This window comes from Heterostelium album, assembly GCF_000004825.1.
Source record: "Heterostelium album PN500 unplaced genomic scaffold PPL_scaffold7, whole genome shotgun sequence".
Classification (NCBI taxonomy): domain Eukaryota; phylum Evosea; class Eumycetozoa; order Acytosteliales; family Acytosteliaceae; genus Heterostelium; species Heterostelium album.
The window spans coordinates 294,753-316,351 of NW_008805069.1; the positions used below are offsets into that span (position 1 = coordinate 294,753).

Consider the following 21,599-nt stretch of genomic DNA (forward strand, 5'->3'; position numbering starts at 1 on the left):
AAACATAGGTATAGAAAGACAAAAGAGAAATTCTAAAAATTTGACTAAGGAACTCTTAATAGTAATTTATGTATAATACAACAATACAAACAAATCATACATTGTGATAGCAAGAATATCATTCATGTTGGTCGGTTTCAGAATACCAAAATTTTGTAGAAACAATCGATACCTCCTAACTCTTAGTGAAACATTTAAAAGGCATACTTAAGTCCTTTTTCTTCTTTTTCCACTTTGATCGTTCCAAGTTATTTTCTTTTAAATATTCATTTATTTATTTATTTATTTTTTAAAAATAGAGACAGGCAAATAACAATAATTATGACCACCCACATAATCAACACATCGACACACAAAAAAAACCAAGATAATTTAAAAAAAGCTCGGTTAAAATTTACCAGCGATACAATTATGCCGTCAGCTTTTAATAAAATCTATTCATTGCATTCATCTGCAAATGAATTTCAGTTCCCACCAAATTTATTTTTGTTTTTTGGTTTTGGAGCTTTCTTTGTGAAAAAAAACCCCGATTCTTGATGGGCATTCTCACACAAACATGATTTGCAGCACAAATTAAAAAAAAACGACAAAATATTTGTGGGGAAAATTCTCTTTCAATGTTATTAATTTTATTTTATTAAATATTTTTAATTTTTTTATCACAACAACAACTATTTAAATACTGTTTTTTTATGATGATCATTAGTAAATATTTATAGTTAACTATTCTATTCACACCACATAATCTAAATATTATATAAATTTTATAATATATTATATTTACCATTGTTTTTATTATCAATTAATTAATTTAAATTAATAAACTAATTACAAAACAACACTAATGACTTTTGAATCAAAAGATCTTGAAAATAGTCATTCAAGAGAGATGGATACTAAAAAGGATACTAACATAAATATAAAGAGTTCACCGAAATCTACAAAGTTGGTTCGAACTGTTTATATCTCATCTGCATTGGCTGCACTTGGTGGTGTAAGTAGTTATAACATAACAAACTAATAACTAATAACTAATTAACTAATTAACTAATAACTAACCAATAACTTTTAAACTTTTTTTTTTTCATTCATTTTAAATAAATATTAGTTTGTTTGTGGATATGACTCTGGTGCTGTCACTGGTATTATGGTTATGGTACCGTTTATCAATTCCTATTCAGAGTTGGCCGATGAGAATACCTATGTCTACTACTCTGGTCTGTGTTTTGCGTTGATGTTGATGACTGCCGCGATCGGTGCTTTCGTTTCCGGTCCGATCTGTGATAAGATCGGTCGTAAGTGGAGTATTGTCATGGGTGCCTATATCTTTGCTCTCGGTATTCTCTTTGAGATCATCGGACAGAAGTTTGGACTGTTGCTAGCGGGTCGTCTGGTTGCCGGTTTCGGTAACGGTTTGATAACGAACGCCGTGCCACTCTATCACTCTGAGATTGCGCCACCCGATATCCGTGGACGTCTTGTCACGCTCTTCACTGTGATGGCGTCGTTCGGTACCGTCTGTGGCTACTTTATCACCTTTGGAACTTCCTACCTAACCAGCCAATGGGCATGGCGTGCACCATGGATCGTCCAGCTGGTGATTGCCGTCTTCCTCGGCTCGTTTGTCATTCAGTTGCCATACTCACCGCGTTGGCTCTTTGACATCGGTCAGGAGCGTGAGTCACTCGAAGTGCTTGCCAAACTGCGTGAACTGCCAACCGACGATCCAGCCGTTGTCGCCGAGTACGTCGAGATCAAAGAACAGATCTCCGCTGAGAAATCGCTCGGTAATCGTACCTACATCGAGCTGTTCTACCGTAAGAACTTGAAGGCGACACTGATCGCCTTCTTCATTGGTATTGCCACTTCGTTCACCGGTATCAATGCCATCCTCTACTATGGACCATCGATCTTTATGGATGCCGGTCTCAGCGATGTATCCACCTCGATCGCAGCATCTGGTGGTACCGCCATCGTCTCGTTTGGCGCAACCATCGTTTCATTCTACCTGATCGATATCTGGGGTCGTAAGAAGCTCTTCATCTTGGGTGCCATTCTCATGGGTATTGCCATGTTCATCGTTGGTGCAATGTTCCAGGGTTACTCTTACTTTGATGCCGACGGTTATGTCATCATGGACAATGTTGGTGCAAGAACCGTCATCATCATTTGTATCTACGTTTTCATGGGATCTTTCAACTTGACTTGGGGTGTTGCATCTTATGTATATCCGTAAGTAGTATTAATATTTACATTTGCAACATATATTAACTTATTGTTTTTTCTCAAAGAGCTGAAATCTTTAACATGAGAAATCGTGCAAAAGGACTTGGTTTAACCTATGGTCTTAATTGGGCATTCTCTATTCTTGTTACCTATTGTATGCCATTGTTTATGGCTTCAACGTAAGTTATTTAATTAGATGTTTAAGATGACCGATTGATTATATTTATTTAATATTTTTTTGTTTGTTTAGTTTGTCCGGAGTATATTTCTTCTTTGGTTCATGTTGTATTGCCATCACCATTGTTGTCTTTTTCATTCCAGAGACACGTAATATTACATTGGAAGCTATGGAGCAAGTCTTCCAATAGGTAAGCTGTTAGAGAGAAGTAACCGTTGTTTCAACACTTTATTTCCTCTTTCATATTTTTTTCTCTCTCTATCAAACTCACTTTTGGATATTCAATTCCAATGGAGTATTTTTTCGATATCGATTATAATCATTTTTAATAATAATATAAACCAAATTTTTATTGGCACAAGGGGTGCAAAGAAATCAATTTTGTCTTTACAAGATCGAATTGGTTTTGGAGCTGAGATTATACCCTCATACCGGAAACAAGACAATGCTTGCGTCGGAATAGTGTCAATCTACTGTGGTTGGTGGATGTTTGTTTGTTGTCAGAGTGATCATCATTTAAATGACTCGACAAGACATAACACATCGACCCAGTTGTAATTTGGTCTTCTTCTTGTTCTTTTCTTTTTTTTTTTGTTTGTTTGTTCTTTCTTCCTTTAAACCATCCAAAAAAGAAACTTTACTATAAATCCATTACACTTTCTATATTTTTTTTTTTTTTTATTTAATATTTGGTTTTATTACCTTCATTCCAACAATTTTTTTTTATATAACAAACAACGATGATGATGATGTATCGAATGGAATAAGAATAGTATTTAAATATGTATGATTTTTTTTTTATCAGTGGATTGAATTTATAAAGGTGGATTGAATTTAAATGGAAAATTGAACTATTATTATAATTTTTTGTGAAAAAAAGAAAAAAGAAAAAGAGATATCAAATTACTTATATTTCGAAACATGTATATTTAAGAAGAGGTGGAATCTCAGTTGCACAAAATCAGTTTTTGATCACATTTATTTGATTATTTTATTTGAATCTACTTAATCTTCTTCATTTTATTTTTTATTTATTTTTATTCTTTAGGTTTCTCCTTCTATCAAAAAGGTGTTTTTCAACACCACCCATATCCTAAGAACTTCATATCTTTTATTTTCCTATGACCAATCAAGATTAAAAGAATAAAATATTTTCTTTTAATTTGTCACGTTGTAAAAAAACAAAAATCATTTATAAATATAATAATAAGAACTAAAAAGCAATAAAAGTATGTCAAGAATTACAAGATTTATTTATATGTTGAATACAATTATTTAGTGGCGTATTTGGCCTTCAATGAGTCAACGAGGGCGATGTACTTGGTCATGGCATCATCCTTTGAGGTTCCCTTCAAAGCAGTCCAGGCCTTCCACTTGGCACTGGCTTCGAGTTGGACAGCCCATGGTTGAGCTAATGTAGTTGTTATTAATTGTTCATTGAATGTTAATACATGCAAATCTCTGCTAGTCGATAACACGTCTATCTCCTCCTAATAATAATAACTTACCAGTGGTATTGTCACCTTCCTTGGCTTGCTTGAAGAGACCGTACAATTCCAACAATTCTTCGTTGGTTGGCTTTTCAGTCAAGACAGTCTTGACTTCGGCGGCAGCAGCTTCGAAACGTTCCTATTAATGTGTAATGAAAACAATACAATATAAATCATATTAATAAAAACTTATTTCTTTTTCCTAAAACAATTTGTTTTGATGTTTTTTCGTTTCATTTTCCTCTTTAAAACTTACTGAGAGAGACATATTTTATAGTATTTGTTTAAGTTTGTTGGGTAATGATTTTTAGTAAAATATAGATTAACTTTTTATTCAAATTCACCTCAAAAAAAAAGTCAAAATGTAAAAAAAAATAAAATAAAAAAAATAAAAATTGAAAAATTATTGAAAGAATTAAAAAAATATCTGTTTTTTTTTTTTTTCAAATGAAAATTATGACTGTCACATTATATATGACTTTTTTTGGATGTGATATTTGTTTGTTTGGAAATTTCATTAAAAAATTAATTAATAAATAAATAAATAAATAAATAAATAAATAAATATTTTTTTAATTTAAATAATTTTTATAAATTTATTATTTATTATTAGTTTTTAAGTTTCAATTTTTTTCTTTCTGCGGATAACTATAGTTGTGTCATTACAAAGTTAGTATAAATACAATAAAAATATATCAGGTGAAAGGTGAGAATGTTTGTTGTTTAACTTTCTTTATACATACAATTTGTTTAACTCTTTCTAATGAATGATGGTTACTTCCAACACAACTATCTACAGTATATGGGCTCGATATCTTAATTTCATCCAAAACAACAATGGTTTTTCCTTGCCATGAACATGGTAAACTAGTATATATTGATATTTGTTTAATGGTGGTGTTAGGTTTAGTTATTATTGTTATTGCTTATGTTTGTATTGTTTGTTTACGAAAAAGCAATCGCAACACATACGTTTTTGATAATGAATAAAAAATTTCTTGTGCTTCTTGGGTGACACCGACACCGATCTTTGATGCTTGGATCTGTGCTTGATATAATGCTTTGTCACATCGCTTCTGAATTGATTGTAAGTTGATTGCTGGCAGTGTTGTCATTTCACAGATCGATTGTGTGGTGGTGCTTGGTGTCGATGAATCCTCTGGTGATCCAATCACCGATACCTCTGTAATGGTTGATTCCAAAATCACTCTAACAATATGTTTTCTTGACATTGGTAGTGATCCATCTTCACTCACTTTAATATTAAACAAAAATATATATCGGTTAATAACAATATTAAATTAATTAATCATTATCATAACATAATAGTTATAATAATAATGTTTTAGAAAGTTTTATGTATGTTCAATCAACATTCATTATATAATGAATTATAAATTTAGATCTCTTCTTTCTCTCCTCTATCTATGCTTGCTTCTCTCTCATCTCCCTCTATCTCTATCCTCTTGCTCTTGCTCTTTCTCTCCACTCCTTTGCTTAAATTACAGTATAATAATAATGGTGATGATAGTTGTAATAGTAATAGTAACCTACATAATGTAATACAAGTTGTTGTTGGATCATAACTGAAGATTTCTCCTTCGAATTGCTCAGCCAATGTATTCTTGATGCGAACTCTCAAACCAATCATCCATGTGAATTTATCATTTGAATTGTTATCCATTTTTTACACTTTTCGGTTCTTCTTCCTTCTTCTTCTTCTACTTCTTCTTTCTCTTTACACAGTACTATATATACTATATACTATTACAGATTCTTTTGTACTTCCTACACTAACACGGTAACTATAGTATCTTTACTTCCTCTACTTAACTGTACAGTACTACTACTATTATAGTTATTCTATTCTATTTATATATTATTATTATTTTACACAACGACTACTCGAATAGTTGATTAATAGATTATATTCTATAATATGATCAAGTTCAATCGATAATCTACTCTTTTAAACAACTTCTATCTAAATATGAATTAATTTTTGGCGAAACCAAATAATTTTGACAAAAAATTAAAAAATTAAAAGAAGTTGAAGATCTAGAATAGAATGACCGATATTAAATGATGAAATAATTATTATTATTATTGATAACTATTTTAACTTATAAATATCTAAATATATATTGCTGATTCGAATGATGGATGATGGATGAATATATATTTTTAACAATATTTATTTTTACTGTTTTTATTGTTTTTTTTTATTTTTTAAATTAATCAAATGATTTTACTTCCGATCAAGCTGCTTTGATTTGATTTGCTCTGTTGTTTGAAGGTAGTGGAGATGGTGATGATATGAACAACAACCTTTTTAATTAAATCTTAAAAAAAAACAATTTTTAATATTAAAATTTTTATTAATTTTTCATTTTTTCCAAAAAAAAAAAACAAAAACAAATTATCAACGTTACTACCTATTGACTTCAGGTAACTTCATAAAAAACTTGTGACTTGGCAATAAAACTATTTAATTCAATTTTCATATTCTTTTAAAAAAAAAAAAAAAAAAAGTTTGGTTTTTAAAGAAAAATACTTAAAACTAATAATAATAATAAAACAGAATAGATATATAATTTCTTCCTTTTTCCTTTTTGTATTTTAGAAAATAAATAAAAATAAAATCTTTTATATATTTATATTAATTAATGTATGTATTGAGAAGAATCAAATTCTTTCATTATTTTCTATTTTCTATTTTAAAAAGTTTAAAAATATTACTTTATATATTTCCTTTCCTTTCCTTTGAGATTACCATAACATTACATAACATGACAATCAACAAATATTGCAATATCAGCAGATAGGATAGTTAGTAGATTCTCAATTAGAATTCTAGTAGTAATGAATCAAATAAACATCTATATTTCTGACAATCTGTAGAAATGATGGATGTATGAATGAATGTCGATGCAAATTGAACTTACTAGTTAGTAGTTTTGTTTAATTTTGTTATTATTTTTATAAATAATATACGTTTTTGTTTTCTATTGTTGTTTGTGTGACACGATAAACACAACAATTATAAATAAATAATATCCCAAGAGAAATGTGTTGTTGTTGTTGGTGGTAGTGGTGATGTGTAGGGGTGGTGTTATATTTATAAAAAACAAATAAAACAAAAAAAAAAGATACTTTTGCAACAACACACAAAGTAAATACATTAAAACAAAAAAAAAAAAAAAACAATAAATAAAATTTAGTTAAAACGATTGTTTTTTGTTGTTGGGTAGAGAGTTGTGGCTAGAGAGATAGAGCAGTGTCATTATATTGTAATTTCAAACAATCTAATAGTTATTTTTTTGATATCAAAAAATAAATATTTATATTGTCAAAAGCATAAACATAACCATTTTTTGTATTGTTTGCAAACATTTTCCTTACTATTACTACACTACTTAACCTACCAACACAATTGTTCAAATTAACATTATCAAAACCAAACTTTTAGTTTAATTTAATTAGTTTTTTATTTTTTATATATATATATATATATTACAAATATTAACTATAATATTAGTTTAATAGTATAGATAGATAGATATATATACAGGCTGTACTTTTTGTTAAATTATATATAGATATAGGTCTTTCACGCGTGTGTTGGACAGTTTATAGAATTGATATATAGTTAGAATGGATAATGGCTTCGAAGTACAGTTTGACGGTGACAATGGTGAGAGTTTTTTCGATTCATTCTCAACCCCACCACAAGAACCTCTAGCTCCAGCAGAAAATGCACCGACACCACCAACACCACCACAAGAACAAGCACAACAACCAACACAAGATTCACAACATGAAGTAACAACAACATCACCACAAGAACCACCACAGGAACCAACACAAGAACCACCACAAGATCTTTCAGTACCAACAGAAGAACCTCCACAACAACAACAACAACAACAGAATGAACAACAACTTGTTGAAGATTTACAACAACAAATTGAAAATTTGACAATTGAACAGGTAGAATCTTCACCACCACCAGTTCAAGAAACTACACAATCATCTCAAGTTGATGTGGAACAAGTTCAACAACAACAAGAACAACACCAACAAGAACAGCAACAACATGAACAGAATGAACAAACCGAAATACATACAGAGTCACAAGTTCAACAACAACAACAGGAGAGCGAAAAGAATGTTGAACAACCAGAACAACAACAACAAAATGAGATTGATAATAGTATTATTGATTCAATGACTGTTACCAGTGCCAATAGTAGCCAACTTGATAATTCCGATGTTTCAAATGCAACAAGTGAATCATTTACCTCGATATCAAATTCAGTGTTGTCCGAGGACATTCCATTGGTTGGCGACAGTGGATCAAAAGACAGTGTTACATTTTTACAAGAAACAAACTCTGTTTCGTCGAATTTCGAGCAAGATAGCATCGATTCCTCGCAAAACTCCATTCCTTTCAGTGATACCACCGAGCAGTTTTCAACACCGTCCTCCACACTTCCACCAGCAACTGGCGACTTCTTCCAACAGCAGCAACAACAACAACCATTAGCAACAGAAACAACTTCACAATCGAGTGAAAAAGATTGTTCTTCGTTCTTTGGTGACAGTGCAAGTGGAAACGATGATTTCTCTTCATTCTTTACTAAGCCAGCCAGTCCAACTATCGCTGCTGCTACCACCACAACTATTACTAGCGAGCCACCTGCTGTCGTTTCTCAACAGCAGTCAGTTGTCGCACCAGCAGTAGTTGCCTCTCAGCCACCTGCTCCTGTTCAGCAACAACAACAGCCTGCACAACCAGAGAAAGAACTTTCTTCATTCTTTGGCGGTGACAGCGGAGTTGGCGGTGGTGGAAACAACTTCTTTGGTGGCGGTGGTGGTGGAAATGATGATTTTGGATCGTCGTTCTTTGATACACTCATCATTCAACAAGAGGAGGAACAACGTAGAAAGGAGCAACAAGAACTACAAAGAAAGCAAGAGGAAGAACAAAGAAGAATACAAGAGGAGCAACATAAACTATATTTATTGGAGCAACAAAAGCAACAACAACAGGCAGCTCAACAACAACAGTGGAATGGTGGTTATAATAATAATCAATATGGTCAACAGCAACAACAATATAGTGGACAACAACAACAGTGGAATGGCTATAATAACCAATATCAGCAACAACCACAACCACAACAAAATCAATGGGGACAGCCACAACAACCACAACAGCAATATCCACAGGCCAGTTTCTTTGATCAATTCTCTCAACAACAACAACAACCATCAGCTCAACAACAACAGTGGAGTGCCTATAATAACCAATATCAGCAACAACAACCACCACAACCAGTTCCTACTAATCAATATCAACCTCAACCACCAGCTGTCAATCAATATCAGCCATCCGTTCCAGTTGCTACTAATCAATACCAACCACTACAACCACAACCACTGGCACAACCACCAATTGCCACCAATCAATATCAACCAGCATCACCTGTTTCACACAATATATCACCACCAACCACTCAACAACAGCCACATCAACATCAACGACAGTTCAGTGCTTCCACTCCACAGAGATCGTCAGAGCAAGTACCATATTATCAACCATCGTCACCATCGACCCATACATTCAATGCTCAGCCACCAACACACCCACAAGTTCAGCATCTAAGTGGTACTACCTCACCATCTCATTCACCATCGTCATCGTACACTCAATCGTCGATGCCAATGCCAATGCCAACACCACTCCAACAACAACAACAACAACCACCAGCTGCTCACCAATATCAAGTTCCATCTCCTTCCTCTTCATTCAGTCACTCTTCCTATGGTAACAACAGCGTCACTAACAACAGCAACACCGCCACCAACCATAGCAATCCAGGATCGGTCACTTCTGCAGCCTCACTTAGTCAGTCCGCCAGTGGATTGCCATCGTATCAACCTACACACGCCAGAACCAACTCCAATGAGTTCAGTGCCATGTTGAAGCAACAAGTTGGATACACACCATCTTCGCCATTGCAAAGCCAAATGCAGGTCGCCACACCACAGCAACCACCTCTGCCAGTGAATCCAAATAGTGTTCCACCCTCGCCATCTTCCTACACACCTTCACTTCCAATGGCAATCCCATCATCCAATCCAGGTTCTCTCAATGCCAGTATTCCACCACCAGCCAATCTCAGTGGATCATACTCACAGTCACCTTCTCAATATCCAATGGCATCAATGCAACCACAACAAAACTACTATCAACAACAACAACCATCACAACCATCCATGCCAATTCAATATAATCAACAACAACAACAGTATCAACAATCCAATCAATATTATCAACAACAAGGATATCAACAAGGTTGGGGTGCAACACCAGCTGTTGCCAAGACTGATACACCTCTCTTCACACGTCCACATCCAGTGTTCACCTTTGGATTCGGAGGTAAGGTTGCCATGTTGCGTCCAACTCCACAGGTTAGATCGACCTCGATCCAAACCATCAATGTAAAGAACCTGGTTGGACAATCGCAACTCTATCACAATGTATCTACTTTCCAGGTCCACTGACCAACAGCACCTCAAAGGACACTGTCAATAAGTGGATTCAAGAGAGAATAGCAGATATCGGAAGTGGTCGAATGGATACCCTTTGCTCGCGTGACCCAGAGGCATCGCATCTTCTCTGGGAATTGCTTGTGGTTCTCAACAACAACGAAGGTCAAATCCTCGACAACGAGAAGAACTTTGACAAGACACTCCACAAGCTTCTCCTGGACAACAAAAACTCGATGACCAACTTCCCACCACAGCAACTGAATCGATCTGATGCCGACCTACAGATCCTACTCAACGAGATGCAAAACCTGTTGATTCGTGGCGATCTCGTAGGCGCACACAAATTCACAATGGACAACCAGCTCTGGACTCATGCCATTGTACTTTCACATTACCTCGGACCAGAGGCATACGGCAAAACACTGTTGGCATTCAGCAACAATTCATTCCCATTGGGATCACCGCTAAAGACCGTCTACAGTTTGTACTCGAACAACACTCGTGAGTTGTTCAAAGACTTGCAGGGTGTCAACGCATCGCCCGCCTTCCTAGAGAGCTGGAAGGAGAACATCGCTGCTCTCCTCTTCAACGGAAAGGCACAGGGTCAAAAGGTGATCGGTGAGATGGGTGACCGTATCTGGGCGATCCAGAAGCGAGTCGAGGCAGCACACGCATGCTACTTACTCTCTGACTACCAGTTTGGACCATTGGATAATCCAAACAGCAGAATTGTACTATTAGGTGGTGATCACAAAGTATCGAAACACTATATAACAACAGAGTCACTTCAGCGTTCTGAAATCTACGAATACGGAAAAACACTCGGTAACTCTCAATATTCATTGCCAATGATTTTGGTTTATAAATTTTTATATGCTACATTATTATGTGATTTAGGAATGATTGAACAATCATCAAAGTAAGTTTGTCAATAACCAGTCGTTAAAAGTTTGAACGATAGATCTATTTGAAACTAATTCCACTTCTTCTTTCTCTTTAGATATATAAATACCATTAAAAATACATTAAAGAATCATAATATTAATAATCCCAACTTTATATATCAACTTGACACCTTCTCTGAGAGATTAATGAATTTCTCATCATCCAAGTAAGTAGCTACAACTACCATTTTTTTTACATATCTTCTTTCTAACTAACTTGATTTTAGGATGAATACATCTGGATCATGGATTCAATTACCTTCTATATTCAAATTTGGATTTGGTGGATCAAAGAAATCAAATAATGCACCTGCTGCTGTTGTTTCAACAGCACCGGTACCTGTAGTCGCTGCTGTGGCACCAGTAGCTGCTCAGCCGGTCAAGGAATCACCAGTGAAGCCAGCAGTCACAAAATCAAATAGCTCACTCAAGTTTGACGATGATGAAGATTTGTATAGTTCATTCTCTACAAAAACACCAAAGAAGGATTTGAGTCAGCCACCCGCACCAACACCAGAGGGTGAAACTCTCGACAGCGCCACTGGCATGTCACAGGATGACGACAAGGACAAGCAAGCCGGTGGCAAATCATGGTGGTTCTGGAAGAAGAACAAGTCGAACGCCAAGGAGATGCTGCTCAACGACGAAAACAAATTCATCTACGACGAGAAGCTTGGCACCTGGATCGAGAAGGGCAAACCACTGCCAAAGCCAGCGGAACCAACTCCGCCACCACCCATGATGGATCCATCACCCTCGCCAAACGGAAACTATTCGACACCGGGCAATTCAAGTCCACCCGTTGGAATGGGTTCTCCAATGATTCCACACTCGTCGTCGCCACATGGTGACGTTGGTCCCAACGGTGAGGAATCATCGCCACTCTCGCCCGGCGTCAACAAATATTCATTGATCTCTCCAAATCCCGGTGGAAAGAGAAGACCTCGTTACTTGGACACATTGAATCAATCTGTTTACTCTGGTTCCGGAGCTAATCTTGTGTCTTCCAACGATGGAACCAATTCCGCGTTCAAACCATCAATGCCAGTTCCCGGTCAGTTCGAACCATCCGCACCAATGCCAATCGAACAACAACAACCAATGGCCACTGGTATGCCACAGATGATGAGTGGTTCGCCAATGGGAGCAGCACCACCACCCATGATGGGAGTGGCAGCACCGCTACCCATGATGGGAAGCTCACCAATGGGAGCAGCGCCACCACCCATGATGGGAAGCTCACCAATGGGAGCAGCGCCACCACCCATGATGGGAAGCTCGCCAATGGGAGTAGCACCACCACCTATGATGGGAGCAGCGCCACCCATGATGAGTAGTCCTCCAATGGGAGCACCACCAATGTCTGCTTCCATACCAAATTTCCCACCCACTCAATAAAAAATTATTAGTAAAAAAAAAAAAAAAAAAAAAAGTCTTTATTTCTCTATCTTTCTGATGATGTAATTTCACCAAGTATTTGATAACAACTACAAATAAAAGGATTAATTATTTAATTAATTGTTACAGTAGATAAACTAACTAACTAATCAAATTAAATATTTACATATCAGTTGTATCAGTGTTTAGATTATCTATAATTGATAGATAATGGACAAACAATCGATATCCCATTCTCAATAGAGGTTTGTGATCTAACTCAAGACGTATCTTTCGACTGGAGCCAATTCTTGATGATTCTCATTGATTGTTTGAAATTAGACCACAGACGAACAAACGATTGAATGAAGAGATAAACAAAATTGTCTGCTGACTTAATAATATACCATCAAATATTCTTACAACCTGTTCAAAAAAAAAACAATAAAACTCTGTTATATTCATCTTTATATTAGTATTGCCATCCTTTGTACAAGTAGTGTTCATTTGTTTGTGTTTTGAAAAATGTGCATAAATAAAAAAAAAAAAAAATTAGTAAATTAAAAAATTAATTAAAATCAAAGTATTTGTTCTGCAAACTAAATTAATAAAATAAACCAGTTTAATAAAATGGGTTCAAGACTTCTTGGTAAAATATTGACAGAGTCTTCTGCTTTATTTGTGTATGTATATTGATATTAATGATATTGATATTATATGTATTCTATTATTATTATATGTTTGTTTTTAATTGCTAACAAACATTAAATTAAATTATGATAGATGTGATATTCAACAAAAGTTTGTACCCCTTATTCATGATATGCCACGTTTAGTTCAACATGCTAGTACTTTAGTAGGTGTTTTATAATAGCTATTATGTTATGTTGTGTTGTTACTAAACTAATATATTAATTAATATTGTTGTCGTTGTTGTTTTGCTTTTGGTAGATTAAAGGATGTCAAGAACTTAATGTTCCTATTGTTGGTACGGAGCAATATCCAAAGGCACTGGGATCGATGATCGATGAGGTATCGCCGAGCACCTACAAAGTGTATCCAAAGACACTGTTCTCTATGTACATTCCAGAGATCAAGTCACGTTTGAAAGGCGGTGATCTCAGTCATGTGAGATCTGTCATACTCACTGGCATCGAGACACACGTATGCATTCTACAGACTACACTGGATCTGCTCGAGGATGGTTACGAAGTGCATGTGGTGCGCGATGCCGTGTCAAGTCAGCGTCTAGACGACAAGAATACAGCAATCGAGAGATTGAGACAGAGCGGTGCTTTCATTACTAGCACCGAGAGTATCTTGTTCCAACTGATGAGAGATGCCAATCACAAAAACTTTAGAAACATCTCAACACTTGTAAAGGATCACAATACTAAAGTATCAAAGTTATAAAATATACTTTCGAGATAGTTCAATAAACTTTTTGTAAATAAACCACTCTGTTTGACTTTAGATATCTATGTTCACAATTGCAAAAAAGTCGATTGGATTAAGCATATTATTTTATTTATATATATATGAATTTTGAGGAAATTTGTTGAATTTGCATTCGGAGAAACACAACCTAAGAGGTGAGAACAGTAATGATACAGATCATTTGATTAAAGAAAGCTAAAATCATTTGATCTGTATAATTATTAATTAAATCTTTCACACTTCAATCACCAAACACTAATTTAAATAAAGAAATTAAATGTTGATTACTTGTGATTGTTGAAAATGAGTTATCAATGAGTCATACTACTTACTTTTCTTTTTTATACATTTAAAAAAAAAAAAAATTTATTTAATATAATAAAAAAATCTATAATCATACCTGATATTGACAATACCATCCTAAGTTAGCCTCATTGATATTGAAGTTCTTGTTGGACAAGAAGCAAAGAATCTCGCATTTTCCAATGCTAGTAATACTATATTTAATTTAAAACAATTAATAGGTAAAAAGTAAATATTATATTGCTTTTAATTTATTAAAATGGTTTATTAGTAAACACATTTTTTGTAGATTTTCAAAGATTGAAGATTTTGATATGTTACCATTCAAGGTAATACCAGATGAATTGGATAACCCAAAGGTTTCAGTCACAGTAAATGGTACTGAGAAATTTTATTCACCAGAAGAGATGGTTTCTTTTATTTTCTCTAAACTGAAGAAAAATGCTGAAATCTATTTGGGTGAACCAGTTTCTATATCAATGGAAATTTGACGATTGTTAAAATTGATCTTGGAAGTAACAATGTGACATCTCTTCAAATTCCAAATTACAATGAACATTTAACAAAAGGCTACTTCAAATTTGCTTCACAACTACTTGAGTCAGCCAAAAAATCAATTGCTTCACCAATACCCTGATGAAAAAGCAAAAATAGAAATGCAAGTGAATGGTTGGACAAATATTAATGAAAGGAAACTTCAATAATTAAACAAAAAATGTGGATGTTTATTTAAATAAAAAAAATAAAATAATATGGTTCACTATTTAATTTGAATATATATTTTTATTTATTTATCTATTTCAAAGATAGTTGCTGAGCAATGTGATCTATCATATTCGTCTCCATAAAGAATAAATTGCCATTGATCTTTTTCGATGGAATATCTACCACTACCTTTATTTCCACCAATGTTATAAATATAACTCTCTTTCTCCGATACTCGGTGATATACCATTGATCGTGTATTATTAGATCGTTTTACCATGGTTTTGAGGTTTTTAATTTCTTTGGTGAGGATGTTGAATCGAATGAATCTATTGTGTTTGCTGTGCAAATAAATATGTCGATTGCCATCAGTACATGCTGATATCCACTCACACTGTTGATCTGATTTCCAATTTTCCATTGTTTTGCGATTGATATTGATTATTGACATTTCAAATTCATATTGAGATATGATATATAGATATCCGTTATCATACAATGCAGTAATTGCTTTGGGAAAGTTCAAAGCTTCTGATTGATACAATTCACATTGAAGAGTTCTAATATTAAATCGATAGATACTACGTCCTAAAATCAGATATATATGATCTTGTCCATCATAACATGCTTTATCAATTGCTGAAAATACATCATCGATATCTTTAATAGTATGAACATGATATGTTTGATGTCTTATCGAATATACACAGCATTTGGCTTCGATAAAGTAAGAACCAAATATGTAAATATTCTCTCCAATTGTAATTGATTGACTATCGTATGGATATAGATCAAACCCTTTTAACTCTCCAAGATCAGTGATATTGTAATTCGATAAATCAATTAGAAAAAATACGAATCGATTGCTTCAATAGTTTATGAAGCTTGGTGAAATCAAACTTATCAATTATTAAATGGTAATATTTATTATTGATATTGTTTATGATTGTTGTTGTTGATAAAGATGAAAATGATTTGAATTGATTATTATAATTATAGATTAAATCTAATATCATTGAATCTGTATTATTATCATAATTTAATAGAATATCTTGAATGCTATAATTACTATTAGCACTATTAATATTAATGTTGTAAGAAAGAGTACAATAGAATATGGTTTCATTGTTTGATTTGATGAATGATGAAAGTGTTTGATTTGTATCGATTGATTCCATGATTGATGGAATTGAATAACTAGTTGTTGTATCAATATTATCTGATGATGATGAAGATGATGATGTATTTGATGTTGATCTATCATAACTATTATTTAATTTGATTATATTTATTAAATATTTTAATTCATTGATATTATTCTCGATTTGATTGATGATTATCTCTTTGTCATCAATGATTAGTGTCTTTATCTTTTTCTCTTCACTCATAAGGTACAAATGCAACTCTTCAAAGTGTTTGGAGATCTGTTTCTCTTTTGAATCTAATTCGCTGTATTTTGCTGTTGATGACTTTATTGTTTTCCAAATATCATCTAATCTTTGTGAAATATATTTGAAATGATATGTACTATTTGTATCATTATTATTATTATTACTACTATTACTATTATTATTTAATACTTGATTTAGTCCCAATCTAATATCATCGATATGATAAACGAAAGTAGAATGCTCCATATCTTTGATATGATTGGCAGAGCATCTTGAACACAACAACTTATTACACTCGTGACATACCAACTCTAATACTCTTTTATGATCTGAACATTTAAAATCATTATTTTTGCTAACTTTACTATCCATAATTAAATATTATTATAAATATAAGTATAATTATTATTAATCAAAGTAAACAACAAAATTTTAAAAGGAAAAATAACAAAACATAAGTATGAAAAAAAGTAAAGATTTAAGTTTAAAATTGTGTTGGGGTGTTTATTTTATTTTATTTTATTTTATTTTATTTTATTTGTGGGTTTTTAACTTTTTTGGTCGATGATGGACCATTAGATACATCGAAAGATAACTTGTTATCCTTTTGATCGATATCTACATGTGAATTCTCTTTTAGATCACCAGCAAGAATAAGTTTGCTAAGCTCTGTGACGATGTGTTTCTCCAAGTATCTCTTGAGTGGACGTGCACCATAAGATGGATCGTAGGCGCTCTTGAGAATGGAATCCATTGCAGGCTTTGACACGTTGACAGAGATATTTTGTGACTCGAGACGCTTGGTGACCGATCTGAGTTGCAAGGTGATGATACTCTCCAAATTGGCTTTGGTAAGTGGACTGAACACGACGATGTCATCGAGACGATTCAAGAACTCCGGACGGAAGTGCTTTCTGACTTCGTTGATCACCTGGTCTTTGACGTGCTGCGAGAGACCGGTGTTGAAGATCTCTGCATTCGACTCTGCCAGCAGATATTGTGAACCGAGGTTACTTGTCAAGATGATCACCACATTGCTAAAGTCGATCGTTCTACCTTGGCCGTCGGTGAGACGACCGTCGTCGAGAACCTGCAAGAGAACATTCCACACTTGTGGATGTGCTTTCTCGACTTCATCAAATAGTACAACACTGTATGGCTTTCTACGAACGGCTTCTGTGAGTTGACCACCTTGATCGTAACCGACGTAACCTGGTGGAGCACCGATGAGACGTGCAACTGCGTGTTGCTCCATGTACTCTGACATATCGATACGAATCATATGTTTTTCGTCATCGAACAGCTCGACTGCCAGCGCTTTGGCGAGTTCAGTCTTACCAACACCAGTTGGACCGAGGAAGAGGAACGAACCCAGTGGTTGGTTCAATCTGGCGAGACCGGCTCTCGATCTCAAGACGGCATCGGCAACGGCATCGACAGCTTCATCTTGACCAACTACACGCTCGTGAAGATGCTTTCCAAGTGAGAGAGTACGTTGTTTCTCGGTTTGTGATAACTTGGTCACGGGGATACCAGTCCATCTGGAGACTACCTCTGCGATTTGCTCAGAAGTAACGGTTTCACTGACGAGTGAATCTTTCTTGGCGTCTTTTCTTTCGATGTTACAATTCTCTATTTGTTTCTCGAGGTCTGGAATTACATAGTATTTCAAATCGGCTACCAGTTGGAGATCGTAACGTCTCTCGGCGTCGGCCAGCTTGACCTTGACGTCTTCCAACTTCTTTCTGAGGTCACGGATCTTGTCGACTCTTGATCTTTCCTTCTGGTAGATGGCTTGCAGAGGTGTCAACTCGTCTTGGATCTTGGCCAACTCTTCTTTGACGTCTTCCAGACGGTGTTTCGATTGGTCGTCCTCCTCCTTCTCGAGGGCGGTCTTCTCTACCTCCAGCTGCAACTTTCTTCTTTCGAGCTGGTCGATTGCTTCTGGCTGAGAATTCAATTGCACTCTGATGTTGGCACAGGCTTCGTCGAGCAAGTCAATAGCTTTATCCGGGAGGAAACGGTTGGTGATGTATCTGTGAGATAATTGTGCAGCGACAACCAACGAGTTGTCAGTGATTCTCACACCATGATGAGCTTCGTAACGCTCCTTCAAACCTCTGAGGATGGAAATGGTGTCGCTAACCGACGGTTCGCTTACCATGACCTGTTGGAAACGACGTTCGAATGCTGGATCCTTTTCGACATACTTTCTGTATTCATCGAGAGTAGTGGCACCGATACAACGTAGTTCACCACGCGCCAACATCGGCTTCAAGAGATTGGCGGCATCCATAGCACCGTCAGTCTTACCGGCACCGAGCACCAAGTGGATTTCATCGATGAACAAGATGATACCACCATTCGACTCCTTGACGTCTTTGAGCACCGCCTTGAGACGCTCCTCGAACTCACCACGATACTTGGCACCGGCAATCAACGCACCCATATCCAGCGCTATAACTTTGCAATTCAAATTGTCGGGAATGTCACCGTGAACGATACGCTGAGCCAGACCCTCTACGACGGCAGTCTTTCCTACACCAGGCTCACCGATCAACACTGGATTGTTCTTGGTTCTTCTCGAGAGCACACGAATGACACGACGAATCTCGTCGTCTCTACCGATGACTGGATCCAACTTTCCGGTGGCGGCATCGGCAACCAGATCGTGACCGTACTTTGACAACGCTTCGTAGGTCGACTCTGCAGTGGCAGAAGTAATCTTCTTATTACCTCTTACCTCTTTGACGGCTGCTTGAACTTGATCTTTTCTGGCACCTCCATCACCGAGAACCGATAACACTGATGGATCTTCGAGCAAACCGAGAATCAAATGATCCACAGCAAGATGAGAATCTCCATTGTTCTTTTGATTCTTGGCAGCTGTTCTCAATACATTTATCATTGAACTATTTGGTGAAATATCCCTATAAATTATAATTAAAATTTAAATGTTAATAAAAAGTTATTTATAAATATATTATAAATCTATTATTATTATTATTATTATACTTACTGAGGTGGTGGTCTTTGTACTGGTAATGTTTGTAATAATCTCTTTGTTCCATTTTCAATCTTGTTAATATCTCCACCTGCTTTTTCGAAGATGGTAGTTGCCAAATGATCTTCATCACTCAACAATGCCTGTAACAAATGTGCTGGTGTCAATTGAGTATTACATTTTTCTCTTGCCAACTCCTGACTAGCAAGTAGAATTGAATTGGTTTTCTCTGTAAATGTTTCTGGATTTAATGACATTTTTTAAAATTTGATTTATTAATGTTACTAATAGATAGATTAGATAATGATATAATAATTAATTATATGAGTGTGTATATATATATGTAAATATGTAATAAATATAAAAAACTTAATTTAATATTTAAAAAATAATAATAACTAAAATAGATATATATGTATGTATGTTTGTTATTAATGAGTGTTGTGTTGTGTTGTGGATATTGAATATTAATAAAAATAATCTTATTTATTATGTGAAATATACAATGAAAATAATGCAATCTTAGTTGACTATTGTCTTGTTGTTGTTCGTCTTTAATTTTAAATAGAAATGAATGTTTTGTAGATCCTATCCCAATTCCTTAAATAGTGAACTAACAAAAAATCTTAAAACTCAATTCACCACATAAATTAAATTCGCATGAAATACTATTTAAAACACCCCAAAATTCAAGTTCTATATAATTGAAATCCAAATGAAATCCAAGTGAATTTTCATATGAAATCTAAATGAAATTTGATTTAATTTTCGATGAGATATCACATAAAAACCAAACTTGTTGTCTTTTTTTTTTTTTTTAATTAATATTTTTTAATATTACTGTTGTTAAAATCAAAAATGAACTACTACATAAAATTGATCAAAAATAAATAAACATAACACCAAATTATTACTATGGTTATAACAGAATACTTCCAAAAAAAAAAAATAGAAAAATAGAAAGAAAAAAATAAATATCCAAAAGTGGGTTTTGTTAGTGGGTTTATTTGAGTTTAATTTAATTTTTATTTAAATATTTAATTTATTTTTAATTTATTTTTTTGCAAAAAAAAAAACCAGTTCACTTACACTACACTCAAAAACAACAAACATTAACTTTTAACATTAACTTTTTTTACTTGCAACTTTTAACTTTAACTCTTTACTGATTTACCTACCTACCTTAATACTTTAACTTTAAACATAAACCAAATTTTATTACCAAATACTAAACTTAAACTAAAAACAAAAAAAAAAAAAAACAAAAACAAAACTAATACAAATATAATTAATTAAATTTAAAATACCAAACAAAATTAAATTAATTTATTATTTGACTACTTAATTTACCTGTTACTTTGACTTATTACATTTTACTTTACTTTTACTTTTACTGTGATTTGAGAAACTTTCTTTATTATTATTTTTATTTTACTTAACTTTGACAAACCAAAAACATAAAAAAAAAAAAAACAAAACAAAACAAAAACATTAAAAAAAACAAACAAATTCAATACTTTTACTTAGACTCTACTTGTACCTACCTTAAGACCAATTTATAACTTAACTGTTACATATCTACAAACAAACAAACTTTTACTTAAAATACTTAAACATAAACTAAACTTTAACATTTATATTGAATAAAACAATTGTCAATATAAAGGTTATTATTTTATTACAAAAACAAAACAAAAAACAAAGACTTAATACTTTATTTGACTACTTTACTTTAAAAACTAATTACTTTACTTTTACTTAACAAGAGATATTCTTACTATTACTATATCTTTTGTTTGACTTAACTAGCACCTGAATTCAAACTTTACATTTGAGACTAACTTAAACAAAACTTAACCTTAAACTTAAACTTTAAAGTTTGTATATTTTATTATTTACTAATAATAATATAAAAATTAATTAATATTTACTAATTCTTTATTTATTTTTTTTCTACTTTTTTTCATTTTTTTTATTTTATTTTAT

General features: G+C 33.8%; 7 protein-coding genes across 7 annotated transcripts; 3 read left to right on the forward strand and 4 right to left on the reverse strand.

Moving 5' to 3' along the window:
* Positions 1-844: 844 nt before the first annotated feature.
* On the forward strand, positions 845-3,225 carry PPL_07483 (sugar porter family MFS transporter; the record flags this gene model as incomplete). Its single annotated transcript, XM_020578318.1, has 6 exons — positions 845-994; positions 1,109-2,232; positions 2,292-2,405; positions 2,477-2,578; positions 2,767-2,958; positions 3,210-3,225. The coding sequence occupies 6 exons, from the start codon at positions 845-847 to the stop codon at positions 3,223-3,225; spliced, it is 1,698 nt and encodes a 565-aa protein (XP_020431745.1).
* Positions 3,226-3,675: 450 nt separating this feature from the next.
* Positions 3,676-4,162, reverse strand: acbA (acyl-CoA-binding protein; the record flags this gene model as incomplete). The annotated part of the gene is made up of 3 exons (XM_020578319.1): positions 3,676-3,815; positions 3,913-4,033; positions 4,151-4,162. 3 exons carry the CDS (start codon positions 4,160-4,162, stop codon positions 3,676-3,678), a joined length of 273 nt encoding a protein of 90 aa, XP_020431746.1.
* Positions 4,163-4,589: 427 nt separating this feature from the next.
* PPL_07485 (anticodon-binding domain-containing protein) lies at positions 4,590-5,578 on the reverse strand (the record flags this gene model as incomplete). The annotated part of the gene is made up of 3 exons (XM_020578320.1): positions 4,590-4,761; positions 4,867-5,149; positions 5,449-5,578. 3 exons carry the CDS (start codon positions 5,576-5,578, stop codon positions 4,590-4,592), a joined length of 585 nt encoding a protein of 194 aa, XP_020431747.1.
* Positions 5,579-7,548: 1,970 nt separating this feature from the next.
* Positions 7,549-12,794, forward strand: wimA (uncharacterized protein; the record flags this gene model as incomplete). Its single annotated transcript, XM_020578321.1, has 4 exons — positions 7,549-10,339; positions 10,408-11,371; positions 11,453-11,563; positions 11,624-12,794. 4 exons carry the CDS (start codon positions 7,549-7,551, stop codon positions 12,792-12,794), a joined length of 5,037 nt encoding a protein of 1,678 aa, XP_020431748.1.
* Positions 12,795-13,403: 609 nt separating this feature from the next.
* Positions 13,404-15,004, forward strand: PPL_07487 (uncharacterized protein; the record flags this gene model as incomplete). The annotated part of the gene is made up of 6 exons (XM_020578322.1): positions 13,404-13,456; positions 13,557-13,629; positions 13,725-13,901; positions 14,481-14,500; positions 14,640-14,741; positions 14,803-15,004. The coding sequence occupies 6 exons, from the start codon at positions 13,404-13,406 to the stop codon at positions 15,002-15,004; spliced, it is 627 nt and encodes a 208-aa protein (XP_020431749.1).
* A 296-nt stretch (positions 15,005-15,300) lies between these two features.
* Positions 15,301-16,981, reverse strand: PPL_07488 (uncharacterized protein; the record flags this gene model as incomplete). Its single annotated transcript, XM_020578323.1, has 2 exons — positions 15,301-16,016; positions 16,075-16,981. 2 exons carry the CDS (start codon positions 16,979-16,981, stop codon positions 15,301-15,303), a joined length of 1,623 nt encoding a protein of 540 aa, XP_020431750.1.
* Positions 16,982-17,138: 157 nt separating this feature from the next.
* PPL_07489 (ATP-dependent Clp protease ATP-binding subunit) lies at positions 17,139-19,870 on the reverse strand (the record flags this gene model as incomplete). Its single annotated transcript, XM_020578324.1, has 2 exons — positions 17,139-19,539; positions 19,629-19,870. The coding sequence occupies 2 exons, from the start codon at positions 19,868-19,870 to the stop codon at positions 17,139-17,141; spliced, it is 2,643 nt and encodes an 880-aa protein (XP_020431751.1).
* Between the last annotated feature and the right edge of the window lie 1,729 nt (positions 19,871-21,599).